This window comes from Alosa alosa, chromosome 11 (assembly GCF_017589495.1).
Source record: "Alosa alosa isolate M-15738 ecotype Scorff River chromosome 11, AALO_Geno_1.1, whole genome shotgun sequence".
Lineage (NCBI taxonomy): Eukaryota > Metazoa > Chordata > Actinopteri > Clupeiformes > Clupeidae > Alosa > Alosa alosa.
Window position 1 is genome coordinate 27,704,760 of NC_063199.1, and position 15,013 is coordinate 27,719,772.

At 42.6% G+C, this 15,013-nt stretch overlaps 1 protein-coding gene and 1 long non-coding RNA gene across 2 annotated transcripts in view; one reads left to right on the top strand and one right to left on the bottom strand.

Annotated features, from left to right (window-relative positions):
- Positions 1-2,896: 2,896 nt before the first annotated feature.
- On the top strand, positions 2,897-3,403 carry LOC125303642. Its single transcript, XR_007195072.1, has 2 exons — positions 2,897-3,080; positions 3,242-3,403. It is a non-coding gene; the product is annotated as an uncharacterized LOC125303642 (long non-coding RNA).
- Positions 3,268-15,013, bottom strand: part of vps9d1 (VPS9 domain containing 1) — a 43,266-nt gene continuing 31,520 nt past the window's right edge. Inside the window, exons 13-16 of the mRNA XM_048257493.1 lie at positions 14,928-15,012; positions 11,541-11,645; positions 9,483-9,597; positions 3,268-5,507 (exon numbers count right to left, since the gene is read on the bottom strand). Coding sequence (XP_048113450.1) covers positions 9,486-9,597; positions 11,541-11,645; positions 14,928-15,012 — 302 coding nt within the window. The 3' untranslated portion in view covers positions 3,268-5,507; positions 9,483-9,485. The remainder of the gene's footprint in view (positions 5,508-9,482; positions 9,598-11,540; positions 11,646-14,927; position 15,013) is intronic.

The window sequence follows — 15,013 nt, forward strand, 5'->3', positions numbered from 1 at the left end:
TCTCTCCCAGCTGCCATGTTCTGCTCCGAGTCTGACCAAGCGGTATGAATTACGAACGTCGGAAGTGGCCCAGAGTATGTAAAGGCCACTGAGTTCAGCCAGGAGCCACTACTGCTTTCATTGATACAGTGGCGGACATTACTTGAGAACATTTACTTAATTACTGTACTTAAGTCGCTTTGTCATGTATCTGTACTTTACTTGACTATTTCAATTTTGCTAAACTTTTTACTTTTACTCCAGCACATTTCTAGGCCAAATATCTTACTTTTTACTCCACTGCATTTTGTGACAGCTGAAGTACAGCTGAAGTTCCTTTTGGAAAAAAGACTGTCCAAATACATACTTACATGTGTATTTTCCATTAAGCGAGCTATAGGCTTTAAATAATGATCTTGCCTAAGCTATGTTATTGTTATATCCACTATTTACTGTACCTTGTTGACCCCTTTTCACAACATTGATGTTACACACACACAGACATCATCAAGCAAATGATGATAGACAATCTGACACTATCAAAACAAAAGGGAACGTCTTGATTTGGTCTGAAAGTGTAAAGCATTCAGCAAAGCAAAAAGTGGTTACTCTGAAGTATCTAAGATAAGATATCACATTAGTTTGTTTTTAGTTCTTTCTACATACAACAATTCTTAGTTGATTTTGTCCTTGAATGAAGGAGAAAGGCTCAATGAATGCCTATGTCTGTGCAGAATCATTTTAACAATAGTAAATACAACTGTACTGTATTAGTCATATTACATTTTAGGACTTTTACTTTCGATACTTAAGTACATTTGAAGGCAAGTACTTTTGTACTTCCACTCAAGTGGAAATGTAAAAGGAGGACTTCTACTTTTACTGGAGTAACATTTGACCATGTGTATCTCTACTTTCACTCAAGTACAGGATTTGTGTACTTCGTCCACCACTGCACTGGTACTGATGGAGGCAAACGGAGAGTGCAGCCCTGCTGAGTTTACTGAGGGGGTTCTGGGTTTCTGTTTAAGTATATAAAAGCAGAAACTTGGGACGAGTGGAATTTCATCTGAAACTGGACAAAGACCTTTTAAATACCCCCTTCTGATCTCCCTCTAAAACTGGAAAAGGCTGCATGTATGAGACATCAAGCCAGGCCAGACACTGCGTGCATGTCTGTGCATGTGTGTGGTTGCCTAATTAACAGACACTGGCAGGGCTTTTGCCACTGTGCGTAAATGAGATTAACACCATCCAAAAACAGCATAGGAGAGTATAAGGGAGAGAGAGAAAGTAAGTGAGTGAGTGAGTGAGTGAGTGAGAGAGAGAGAGAGAGAGAGGGAGAGAGAAGATGGGAGAGATAAGTGGAGGAGAGAGCGAGGGATAACTAGACTGTCAGTGCAAGAGAGAGAGAGGGAGAGGAAGAGAGAATGAGTGAGTAAGAGAGTGAGTGAGTGATTTCTGGGAAAATTGAAGGAGCGGGTTGGTTTTTGCAGTCGCTGCAGAGGAAAGCAGAGTGCAGATAAATGTTTGCCGTTGCTGGGCGCTGGCGTCACATCTGTGGCCGGTTCTGAGGTCAGAGGAAGGCAGAGCGGGAAGAGAGAACTCACGCTATCGGCCACACAGCTGGGAGAGGCTGGACCGCACACACTCTCTCTCTCTCTCTCACCCACACACACATACACACGCCGGGGAATAGGACGCAGATGCAATGACCTTCCCGTTTCATCCTCCCACAAAAATAGACTCCAGTTAATATTTCATGTAATTGTGAAATGTGGTGAAATGTAGCCTGTGAATGGGCAGATATACACAAATCATTATGTTACCCAAAAGAGCTTTTAAACAAAACAAAGTTCAGCATTGACAGGTTTGTTTGGGGTTCTTCTGATTTGCTTTTGATGAGGTAATGAAAGCTTGCTTAACAGTCAACTTGAATAAATAGGCCTAATTCTTGCTATCATTAGACATGGCACTATCAACATTAGTTTATTTATACCATGTATATAACAAGGACTACATTAGATCTTGAAGTTTGACACTTAACACACAAAGTACATCGTGTTATTTGTATTATACAGTAAACCATGTTACAGGGACAACTTTAACTGAAACTGAAGACATAATATATAATTTCTTATGGTGCTAATGTCACAGCAAAGACCAATAGCAGCACAGTAAAGTTTTTTTGCAGGGTGAGGTAGCCAAGCGATTACAAACAAATCAAATAAAGTTGTGTTTGATAGCTGTTAATAGTGTCTGAGTTTATGGAATGCCAAATCATTATCAGTTATTTTTACTTGTGTAGTCATCCCCTGGCTACAGAATGGGGAGCAGGAAAAGGCTGCATAAGTTCTCAATGAGCAGTCAACAGACCAAACAGCAAAGGGAGCTAAAACGCGGGTCTTGATTAGTGTGGAGCTCAGACTGGTGCTCAAAGAGACGAAAGGCCAAGTGAATCAGAAATGATTCAAGGGGACATTGAGACACAAAGAGTTGTGCATGAAAGTTACTGAAGTTCCCAGCGGGCGAGAGAGAGAGGGGACTGTAGGTCTAGGGGTCCGTCGGCGGAGCCTCCATCTGATTTGGTGTGGCATGTTTCCTCTTCTGCCCTCAAAACTCTCGGGATACTCCAGCCATCTGGCAGTCATAGCATTATAGATGACCCCCCACCCCACTCTCCAACTCACTTTCACAATTGGTTCCCCTGCCACCGAGCCCTCCCCTCCAATACCACACACACACACACACACTGCCATCACCTTCCGTCATAATGGTTCCTCCTTGCACACGTCAGGTCTACGTTACCCCCCACTGAGCTGCTACTCTACTGCTTCCGCCTGCTGCCCCATTCGTTTAAACAAATATTAATTCAACTGAGCAGACGAGAGCCCATTTAGCCCGGGTGACTGCAAGGCTTCATAGTTGGTGGGGAGGGGAAGTATCAAGACAGGACAGCAGGGGAGGGGAGAGGGGGAGAGAGAGGAAAGGAATCAGTATCGCCATTGTCGGGCCTTTCCGAACAAACTGGACACAACAGTGCGTTTTTTTTGTTTTTTTTACTTCTCAAAGTTGGGTCTTCCTTCTCCCTTCAGACAGAGGTCAGTTGAAACAATCATGAAAACATGAAAAAATAATATCAACTAAAACATTATTATTAATAATTAATTATAGTTAATATTTAATAATTACTTATAATTTAATTATCAACATTAATTTGAATAATTTTAAGTAATTTGTTGTTTCTTTTGAATCACCATAGAACGCATGAAAGACACAAGGAAGAACTGTGGTGGGTTCGTAGTTTAAAGTTTAGATACATCTTTATTGTTAGAAAACTCAGGATGTCAATCCCATTCTTTCTTGACCACCCACACACACACACACACACACACACACACACACACACACACACACACACACACACACACACACACACAGAAATGGAACTTACAAAGCAAACTCAACTGATGCCAAGGACATTCTCCAAATCAGTCAAAGATGGGGAAAACATGTAAACACAGTTTCACATAAAAATGCCATCAGTATTTTTGACATCCAGTGTACATTCACATTATAATAATTATCTTAAAAATGCTTCAGACAACAAATAAACAAACAACAAATAAAACTCAGAAAATCCTTACCTATCTGTTGAGCATATTTCCTTAAACAAAGAGTTGCCTACAGTTGATATCATGGCTGTACAAGTACATTTAAAAAGGTTAATTCAGTGTTAGGGCAATCAGGAAAAGTTGAAGTGTCATACTCATATTTTATGATACATACAATGATACAGTAGTTTGAACCATCATACACAGCAATTCTTTTCACATTTCTTAACACTTTGCACTCATACAAACTCAGTAAAAAGTATTAAATAGCAAAATTGCAGCATAAAAAATGACTTATGAAATGAAAACAATAACTTTAGTTTACATGATCATAGTGCAGTGGTTAATAGGAGCACAGACCACCCTTGGGTATAAGGTATAAACAAATTGTAGATAACATAGAGATATAGAGTTTGTTTTGTTTATTCTATGTGGTAGGCCCTGAACCCCTCTGATAGTGTCTCAGCCTCACCAATGGCTCCCTACTCTGACCCAAAGCGCTGTGTGCCAACGCAGCAGTGGGCACATGTGGCACCAGGGCACGGAACAGGCCGATCCCCACAAACGCACATCACATAAGAGGCTTGTTGAGATGTGACACTGCCTGGATGATGCTCAGATTAGACATTGAATGCTTGCTAGCTAGCTCCACCCCGATTATGCACTTCTCAAGGGGATGAAATAAGGACAGAAATCTTGAGATGATTCTTGTAAACCCATCTTGCTTTTTAAGGGAGTAAATAGCTGAAAACATACATGATCTGTTTGTGCAAACACACATGGTCACGTTTCTCTCGCACACACACACGCGCACCTCATTTCATAACACAATATTACACTCTGTATAAACACATCTGAAGTGCAGTCTTAAATGTTAAGTGTCTATCATTGTTGCAAATGACAAGATATACACCAGAACACATAATGGAACATGTAAAAAAGGCTATAACTGGTTGACTGGTTTACCAATTTTACAGTTAACTGTAAAGCCCTAAAGCCACTTTTGTTTATTTGTACAAGCGAGAGCAGTGATATTTCCTCAAAAAGTGTTACCTTAAAACAAACCTAGAACCAAGCAAATAAGATGTAATCTAAGAACCCGCTTGATATATAATATAGCTGTTAAATAGTAATGCAATACATCATCCTTCCTACAGAAATTAACACAAACAGTGCTTTGATTAGTAAAATATGAGACTATGGTTGTTCACAAAATCTAAAACTGCAAGAAGAGGGCATTTAAAATAAACCATAGCATCATGCATGTGGGCCTTTGATATTGTCACTTTGGTTGAGAAGACATCAGGCACATGCTTGTTGATACATATACGACACATCTGGCCAACACATGGCCGAACTCCTGCCTTTATATAGATTACTTGACAGATGTGACCGTGGTTTTTCTACAGAATGTCTGCCAACACCACCAGGCCTGTGACCGTGGTTTTTCTACAGAATGTCTGCCAACACCACCAGGCCTGCTCTGCTTTGGTCCGTTGTGCAGCCTGAGGATCACTGATGGGGCGTCCTCTTCTCCACACCTGCCACTGCCGACAGCAGTAACCACCCCACACAGGGTCCCTGCTTATCCCCTATCCACATTCACCCAGCGCTCACACACACACACACACACACACACACAGTAGTCAGCCTACCCCCCTCAGTCAGTAGAATCCAATGGAACTTGGGACATATGTGATAGGCATCGTCATAACGACGCCCCTGAGTAGGAGTGGGGGTGGGGGTATTTACAGGATGAAAGTGGGGTGGGGTGTGTTTGGGGAGGAGGGAGAAGCAGGGTGAGCTGGGTGGTGCGGAAATGGCTGGCGGTCCCGTGGTGGGTTCTACGGAGTTCTCACAGGAACCTCATCTCCTCCCAGTTACAGCATGCCTTGTCTGGAGCCTGCCCCTCATCTGAGTACAGCAAAAGGACAAAACATAATGCATCCATTACATCACATTACACTATATTACAATTGATCAAACTGCATTACAACATACACTATCAGTCAAAAGTTTGGAGCCACTTAGAAATTTCCATTCCACTCCATCATAGACAGAATACCAGCGGAGATCAGTTGCATTGTTTTTTTTTTTAATAAGGACAGCAGTTTTCAGATTACATTTTGTGCTTACATAATTGCAGAAGGGTTCTCCAATATTTTTTCAGTTAGTCTTTTAAAATGATATCAGATTAGTAAACAGAATGTGCCTTTGGAACCATTTCCAAACAATTCAAACCATTCTGTCTGTAATGGAGTGGAATGGAAATTTCTAAGTGACCCTAAACTTTTGACCGGTAGTATGCCTGTTACATTACTGTATACACAGTTAAGATCAGAACCAGATGCTACTGTATCAGTAGCAGGTAGCAACATTGAGAAATTGAATTATGATCCAATTGAATGGTCAAATGGCACCCCACCTTGTCTGAATATTCTTTGACATGTGACATGATGGAGCTTGTGCACCTTCCAGTTTTACAAAATTAGTCCAACTTGTGTGCTTATTACAAGATTGCTTATGGGTTTCCATCCCAGAAGTGGTTGAAGCGAACTGGCAGACATGCATTAAAAATTGGCAACTAGAGTGGTAAAAAATATTGAATAACCTCCTGAGAAGATGCCATGAAGTTATTCTCATCCTAAAAGCTGAAAATGGCTACTCGACTGATGACATACACAACCACGCCGACCCTGCTCCCTGGCCGTCATCTCCACAGCGATGGCAGGATCAGGGGGCGGAAACGGATGCAGAGGGCCTCGGCCCTCCTCTCTCCTGGGCACCCGAGTGGATGTGACAGGGCCCCAGACAGAGAGCGAGGCCAAGTAAAATGTTTTGATAAAGGAGGATAACTGTGTCACAAAGAGTTTAGGGCCAGGCGAGGAGACGATGTCAAAGCGGGTTAGGAGGCGCGTTGCGCTGTGTACGCTGCTTGAGGGAGTCGACATATGATTGACTCTGCTCCACTCAGAAATGCTGGAATTTTTTTACATTTTTATTTTATTATATTGCTCCCAGAACAGAAATAAAGAAAATCTAAGCAGGTGTCCAAGACCACACCTAACTGATGCAGTGACTGATGCAACCATGTCATTGCATCAAAGGATTTGCATAGCTGAGATTCAGATCACTAGATCAACACTTTAGTTCATTTGTATTTGAAACCAGAGCCTGTGCAACATATTGTGAATCATGATCAGGTCACTTCCTCTGACGCACAAAGGAGCTCACGCTTTATCAGGCCAAACAGATGAAACCCAAATCCCGCTAACAAATTGGATAAAACTAACTAATACACTTCAGTTCAATATTCCCTATATAATACATTTAAAATGAAATATGACTTCTTAGGTAGCCTTCTCTTGCTGTAGGCTACATTCATTGCACAGCTGCCTATGGTGCTTTTTAAAAAGATGGTACATCATGTTCATCATGTTGCCTCAGGTAGTTGGAAAATACTCCCAAATAACCATGAGCCATAAACTGCAGGATTAATTGCGGCCTTCATGATTTGACATTGCAAGTTTGATTAAAAGTCAATTAATCTTTCAGCCCTAATTGTGATCATTGACTAAAGCTTCATCCAGACTACTTCATTTTCGTTTGAATCCAACACACTATAGTTATGTTTTCTCCTTTCATTTACACTAATCTGGTGTTTTCGAGCTCCTGAAATGGTTTGAACGCTGTCGGCTCTATAACTCCAACTTTGCGTTTTAATATGGACCACGAAACCGCAAGCATCTGAAAACAATGACTTAGAAATCCATATTCCCTTCCTGATTGGTCCTTGTAAGTCTGATCTTTCTGTAGTGTCCATGACTCACTTTGACTTCCACTACTAGCCTGCCAGCAGTGAATGCAACATTGAGGCCGAAAAACAAGCGTTACAAGCCTTGCTGTCCTTGGTGGCAGATCTGTAGTGCAGTCAAATTCTGCAATTTACAATGCTGACAATTGCTTAAATGGTCATGTGATCCGTGCTTCAGGTGTCCCACCTACTGTCTAGGTCAGGGATTCCCCAACTGTGGTACGTATACCACCGGTGGTACACAAGCTTCCACTAGGGCAGGCCCGGAGTGGGCAATTCGAGATTCGGGAGAATTCCCGGTGGGCCGCTTCACTTCTGGGCCGGTCGAGGGAAAAATATTGACATTTGCCACGTTAGTCGATCTTCTCTTAAAGTAGGCTACACACATTCCACATTCTATGCCTAACATCGCAGCCTCTGCATGGGTTGTAGCCCATCATGTGACGGAGTTCTCCCCTCCCTAGAAGAGTTGGTTGGGTCCATATAGCCCGTCTTTTCCCAAAAAGTTCTCTCAGATACCATAGCCGGGCCATCCCTACCGTAGCAAATAGCGATAAGCGTCAGGGAGGATGGATAGTAGAAAGAGGCCAGGAGGGACTGAAAAGGCCAGGTAAAAAAGACAAAAAACATTGGAGAAAATTCTGCCAAATATGTGCCAAGCTTCCAGATTTTTTTTGAAGAGGACAAACATAAGTGGCAACTGGTAAAGAGAGATAGTCTATGCAATGATTATTAGCGGAGTAATTGGGAATATTAAATTAATTAAAATATTAGCCTTTTCGTATCATCCAATATGGCGATTCATAGACTTTGCAAATATTATGCAAATATTGATTAAAAAAAAAACGTAAGCTTGACCTGTGTATGCAGTAAAAAAAAAGTAGCCTGAGGAGCAGATCAGCCAGTCCCCCGCTGAAAATGATGAGCCCGAAATTAGCTGTGACTAAGTAGAGGATAATAGAGTAAACCATATGAATTAAAGTTGTTTAATATAAAAACGAACAGTATGACAGCAGGCTACATGATCAACCTATAATTGTTTGCTCAGAAGTGGGTGTAGTAAAAGAGTAAATCGGCAAACAACAATATGATAGCTGACCAATGCAGAAACATGTAAACAATAGTTAAATATGCCTCTTTGTGGAAGAGTGATAGGCCTACATTTCAAATGCTTTTTTTTTTCTTTCTTTCTTTCTTTCTTTCTTTCTTTCTTTCTGTTTTTGTTAACTTATCAACCTATCCTTGTGGAATAATGCAATATCTTTTGTTAACTTCTCAGTTTAAGTGCATTATTTATAACCTTTATACATTTGAATCATATTATTAATAAAAACTACAGGATAGTAAGAGCTGAACTGTTGCTTTAATTACGGTATCCAATTTCCACCACCATGGAAAAAGTGGGCCGGTCTTGAGCCTGAAACTCCCGGGCTGAAAAGTGGCCCCACTCCGGCCCTGCACCAGGGGGTGCGTGAGATGAAAATGGCAATGTCGGAAAGGTGTTATTTGTTTTTCTTAAGCCTATGTTCTCTTTGTTTCATAATGTTGTTCTCCACCCTGTTTTTTTTTTTAGTGTGAGCTCATAGACCAGTTCACATTTTGATTTTGTTGTCATGTAGGGCGGCTAATTAAACATGGTGCCTGGAATGCGTCAATAGAAGGGGTTACGTTTTTATGTGTGGTGATGATGGTAGGGGTACGCAAGGCATGTCGGAGTGTAGGTGGTGGTATGCGGGGAAAATAGTTTGGGAACCGCTGGTCTAGGTAAACCGTGTGGACAAGATTCTATCATTTGCAGACGTGAGTGTGGATGGAGAACTTATTTAAAAGGAGAACAGAATAGTGTGAATATACACAGACTTCAAACAGACTTAAATTTACACAGTGCCAAGATTGAAATACCTTGAAGTATTTGAAGTATTGCTGAGTAAAAAGGAGTAAAAAGGAATCAAATAAAATGTAAAGAACTAAGAACAGTGAAACAGACAAAATAACCAAATAATAAGCTAAAATTGGCTTTTTTCACAAGAGAGCCTATTATCCAGGTAAACAGAATGCAAATGAGTACACCTTACCGGTCAGGTGAGCTTAGTGTTGGGCAGTGGAGTGGTCAAGGTGTGTAGTGATTCTATATAGGTCAGCGCACTCTGCATTGAAGTGAGACAGTAGCCCTCCTCACCAATCAGGTACCTGAGACAGACAGACAGAGACAGGAAACATGAAGGAATTACTTACACGCCCAACAAACTGCATTTCATCTGGTCGAGCAAATTCAGTTCACAGGACAAAATATGAAATCCCTTGCTCTGTGCTATTGGTAAGACTGTAACACTACCAAGATGATGGGATTAATGTCCTGGAGGCATTTAAAAACTAGTAAAAAATAAATATATTTGGATGCAAGTATTAGTTAATCTATTAATACTGATAATGTCTTCAAATTAAAACAATGACCTGTGGGCACTGGGCAGGCGTCAGTGAATCAGTGAGGAGTTATACACTGGAAACATCAGCACTGCATATCAATGGTTATGCAAATAGACTGTTGCACGGCAGGCAAACAGAGTGACTACAAGCCTCAAAAATGACCCTAGTAACTGATTACATCTGTCCTTGTTTACAGTTTGTTGAAAGGAACATTGGTGATTTACGCATTTCTTGTTGTTGTGTTGAGTGATGAGGCAGAATTAAATGAACTGGATGGCTGGAATAGGAGATAAAGAAACGCAGGACACAGAGGGGTGGGTGGGGGTGCTCTACAGGGTGGAGGGAGAGGACCAGGTTCGCGTCAACTCTGGGTGACCTTCAGCTAATGAGTGCAAGACACGAGGAATGCTCAGAGCAGAGCAGTGTGTAACAACATAACGGGAAAGAAAGACAGAGATGGAGAACGAGAGGGAGTAACTGTATGTGCGTGTCTGTATGTGTGTGTGCATGCGTAAGAGTGTGCATGCGTAAGAGTGTGCGTGTGCGCGCACATGGGTAAGAGTGTGTGTGTGTGTGTGTGTGTGTGCGCGTGTCTGCATGCGTGCATGCATGTTGTGTGTGCGTATAAATCTAAGTAATTGAACGAAAGCAAAAGAAAGAAACTCCGAGCAGCAAATGTGCAGTTGTGCGTGTAACAGGCACTTTTCTAAATCGGCTATAAACGTTTTGATAATTTAAGTTTTTCCCGGCAAACGGCATCAGCATACGCAGCCTTTCCAACGTTGAAGGCTTCTCAGCGAACGAGCCTGCGTTGGCTCCAACCAGGGCCTATTCCAAACCGCTGAGCTACAGAAACATCCAGTGGGATTTTATTTGTATTTTTATAGACCGGGAAGGAGCCCGTCGAGAATATCCCCACATTCCTTGGCCAGTGCCAATCTAACCAGGCCGTAAAAGCACCCTCATGCCTCAGATAAACAAGGCTTGCTGGTGCCTTCTGCACTGACACGCAAGCAAGAGAGGTGGGCGGAAGGCTGCATGGGTGGAAGGCTGTGGTTTGGGGAAGTGGGTGCATCATGTGTGTCTACTGTGTGACTACCTTCTGAACTCTTAGAAGTCATCAGAAGAAGCAAGAATGAGAGCGAGTGAGGGAGTTTGTGTTTCTGACAGTAAGGTCTGAGGGGACACAAATAGTGGATATGGGCAGGGATGGGCAATATTTATGATACATGTATTTCAAATACAAAAATAGTAGTTTGTCATTTGTATTTTATTTAGTTGAAAATCACAGCCAAATATTTCTGATAAAATCAAATCTTGGTGATGTGACGACATCATAAAAGTGCAAAACAATAAATGTAGCCTCTGACTGGTGCTAATTTGCCCAGGCTTGTTGTGATCAGAATACTGAGATTCAGGAAGATGATCCAGTGCAAGATGAGTAACGTGTAGGTTGCTCACACACACCAAGGGTGTAAGTTTGGGCTCAGCTTGGGCAGGGACATTAACTGGTTGTCCTGGAGATGCACACTTTATGAGGACACGTTTAAATGAAAACAACTTCACATCAAAAATAATATGAATGAGCTTGATAAAATATATATACACGCCCATGTGGGAGTGTTTCCATCAGAGTGTGTCATACATTTGCATGGCTGGATGCATGAGTGTGTGAGAGAGAAGGAGAAAAAAAAAAGACTACTCACCCCTCATGAATGAACTCTTCCAAAGCAGCACACTCAGAAACCAGCTGGGGAAGCTCTGTGCGCAAGGCCACAAATGAGAGGATAGGCAACAGGTCATCTGCACCTCTGTACGCGCACGCATGCACACAAACACACACACACACACACACACACACACACACACACGTCGTTCAGCATTACTGTTGTATATTTCAACCAGGGTCTCTACATCAAGCTCAGAGATTAGAATGTGATTGGTCCAAATTTACGATTTACGATTAGCCATTAAAATGACAGGCCTGATTGCTTTGTGTTTACAGAGGAGGAACACTATAAACAGTGCTATGAAAAAGTTACTAAACCAACACTACCTTGATGTCTTTATACTTTGCTGATTGTATACCATTCTAAAAGTTCCTAGTTTAGCCCTGCCACACTCCTGGACCAAACTGCAAACATGTAGACCACAGCCCTGGTTCAAGCTCACAGATGGAACCAAGAAAAGACCAGCCACCTGAGTTTGAACAGTATGTGGTGTTGGCTTTTTACACATAGAGAGTGTTTTCAACCACTCCCTGATATCCATGTGAAGAGTTCAGATGAAAAAAACCCTCTAAACGCCACCTCCGCCAAAAAAAATGAGATAACAATGGTGAGTGAATGCTCCCCACACATACATTAATCAAATAATTTAGCTTCAAAACTTGCTAAAAACCACACTCTTCCTGGTCTGAAATATCTATTTGTAGGCAAAACCTATAGCATCCTGATAAAAAAAATGCTCATTTAAAGAAAAGTGGTCAGATGGATTTAGAGGGTTTTGCATCTGATCTCTTCATGTAAAACAATCTTAAAAACGTTATAATGAGGAGTGAGAGTATAATGCATTGCGTGAGTTACTGGAATGACGAGGTAAAATGACTCCCTCTCATACAGAGGCCTAGTACTGATTTACTGCTGAGTAAGCAACGGCAGTCTCGCAGGCTTTAAGGTGCGGGCCACCTTGCGTGAGAAGGTATCCAGGTATCTCTTTTCATTCCTGGCCTAAATGAAACCGAATCCACTACAAACAGCGAAGATATTCACTCATACAAACACACACACCTACTTAGTGATAGTCTCTGCATTCTTTTCCTTCTATCAAATGGTACTACTTACACATCAGAACAATGAAGGCCAATGTACAGAGACCTAGTGTCCTATAGGTCAGAGTTGTGAGGTAATCACACACACACACAGAGACAGAGACAGAGACAGAGACAGAGACAGAGAGAGAGAGAGAGAGAGAGAGAGAGAGAGAGAGAGAGAGAGAGAGAGAGAGAGAGAGAGAGAGAGAGAGAGAGAGAGAGAGAGCACTACATAAGGTGAGCATACATAAGCTTATCATAGGAAAAAAAAAGGAGAGATGAGAAAATAAAACTGTTAATAGACTGGAGGAGGAAGTGACTATTGGTATTGGCAGTGTGTGTATGCGCATGAGTAATGACACCGCACGCATAAAAAGAACAAAAAAAGACAGACGTCGCGAAACACAAAAGCACTGGGGGAGTGTGCAGGAACAGTGAGAATGTGCGATTGTTTGTGTCCATGCATGCATGGGTAATTTCATACTTTCTCACCAGCAAGTTTACACAAACTAAAAAGGGGGGCAAATGAGTCTATCAAAGCTGGAAAGAAAAGTGAAATGTCCCCTAGGCAGCACAGCAGGGGAATCGACAACTCCTCCGGGGCAACAGGACCTCTCTAACACCAACCCAAGCAAAACCCAAACTCGTTCTCTTGCCATCAGATGTGCCTTTAATTGTTTTGCCAATTAATTGTTTTCAAACAAACCCCTTGTTTTATGGTTGTTCTTCCAGCAACAGTGTGGGAGGAAACATTCACTGGCAGTGGTTTGAAACCAAAAACGATCCACAATAGATCAAGAATTTCCAAAATACCCCAGGAATCAGAACCCCACCGCTTCTCACAAAAGAGTCAGAGGCCATGTTGGGGATGGAAAAACTTTTGAGATTCACATTTATATGTGACAGGTTTGATATTCCTTTATATGAATACAAATTGTATGATTAAAAAAAAAAAAAGCACCTGACGACTTAGCAACCCAGATGGCTCTATCTACCCCCAGCCTCCAATGATGAGAGCACCTAGAGGGAGCGAGAGGCATGACCTCAATGTCTCTTAAACACTTTAATGAGTCACTGCCACTGGATGTAACGGGGACACAGGACGAGACATGAGGGGAGGGGGGTGTTTTTTCTGTGGGAGCCGTGTTTACACTCTGGAAAGCCCTACACACACACACACACACACACGACCCCCACCCCGCTTTAAACCAGCTACAAGTAGAAATGTTTAGGGGCACGGGCGTCTCAGTCCCCTTTTTAAAAGGGTAATGGGGAGAGAGGAGGATATTGAACCACTTTTTCAAAAGTGAATGGGACGGGCATGGCGTTGTTATTGAGCTCTCAGAAAAGCTCTGCTTTCTCAGCTGACCTGGACCAACACACTTTTATAAAGGCACATGTGCAGGACAAATGACTCACTTTAACTACCGTCAGTTCGATTCCCAAATATAGACAATATCGGCCACAGTGTGTTTCCAGAGTGCTTCCTCATGCTCTGTCAAAGTTAACAGCAATACAACTCAGGGGACAGACACATATGCCTGTTACATAGATGTTAGCAGTATCAGATCAGGAGAAAAACATTACACAATGTAGTAGCTTACTGGGTAGAGTAACTAAAAATGAGAGGAAAAAAAATAATAATTATGAAATGCAGGTTTTGGCCTGCACACAACACAAGCAGTTTACAATTATGCATAACAGAAGGCCTGATGGCTTCAAGAAAGGGACAAATTCTGCCTGCCTAAGAAAGCATGCAAGGAGGATATGGGCTAGACAGTCCTATCTGCCTTTGAGAAAGTTCTGTGCAAGTAGTAGCACGCCTGCCCGGCCCCGCCCCGGCCCCCGTCCCTAGCAGTACATACCCCACTGCCCTCAGTTATTCTGCCCCCGCCTCTGGTCCAGTCTGACCCCACCCCTGTTCCTCTCCTCGGACCCCTGCGCCCAGTCCCAACACTGAGTGAGTTCCAGACAGGCCGACCCACTTAAGGGGCAGCTCAGCACCGCAGGCTCAGTGGGGGGTGCAGTGGTGAGGCGGCAGCCCCACTGAGACTCGGACACTCTGGGAGCTGATGAGGTCTGACACTGGGCCATGGTCAGGCGGGAGAGGCTGGCGGGGTTCAGCTGGACCCTTGCCAAGTCAGGCCCTTTCTTTCTTTTTTGCTTGTGCTCGCCACTAAGTTTTCCATTATTTGCGCTTGTGTTTTCTGTGCAGTGTGATAAAAAGACAGGAAGGAGGAGAGACGTATGTGTGTGTGTGTTCTAAAAATGCAGAACTCACATAGCAGCTGTTTTGGGAGGCGAGTTTTCCTCATGGAGAGAGCGGTAGTCTTCAGCACACGCACAGATGAGCCTCAGTGTTCTCAC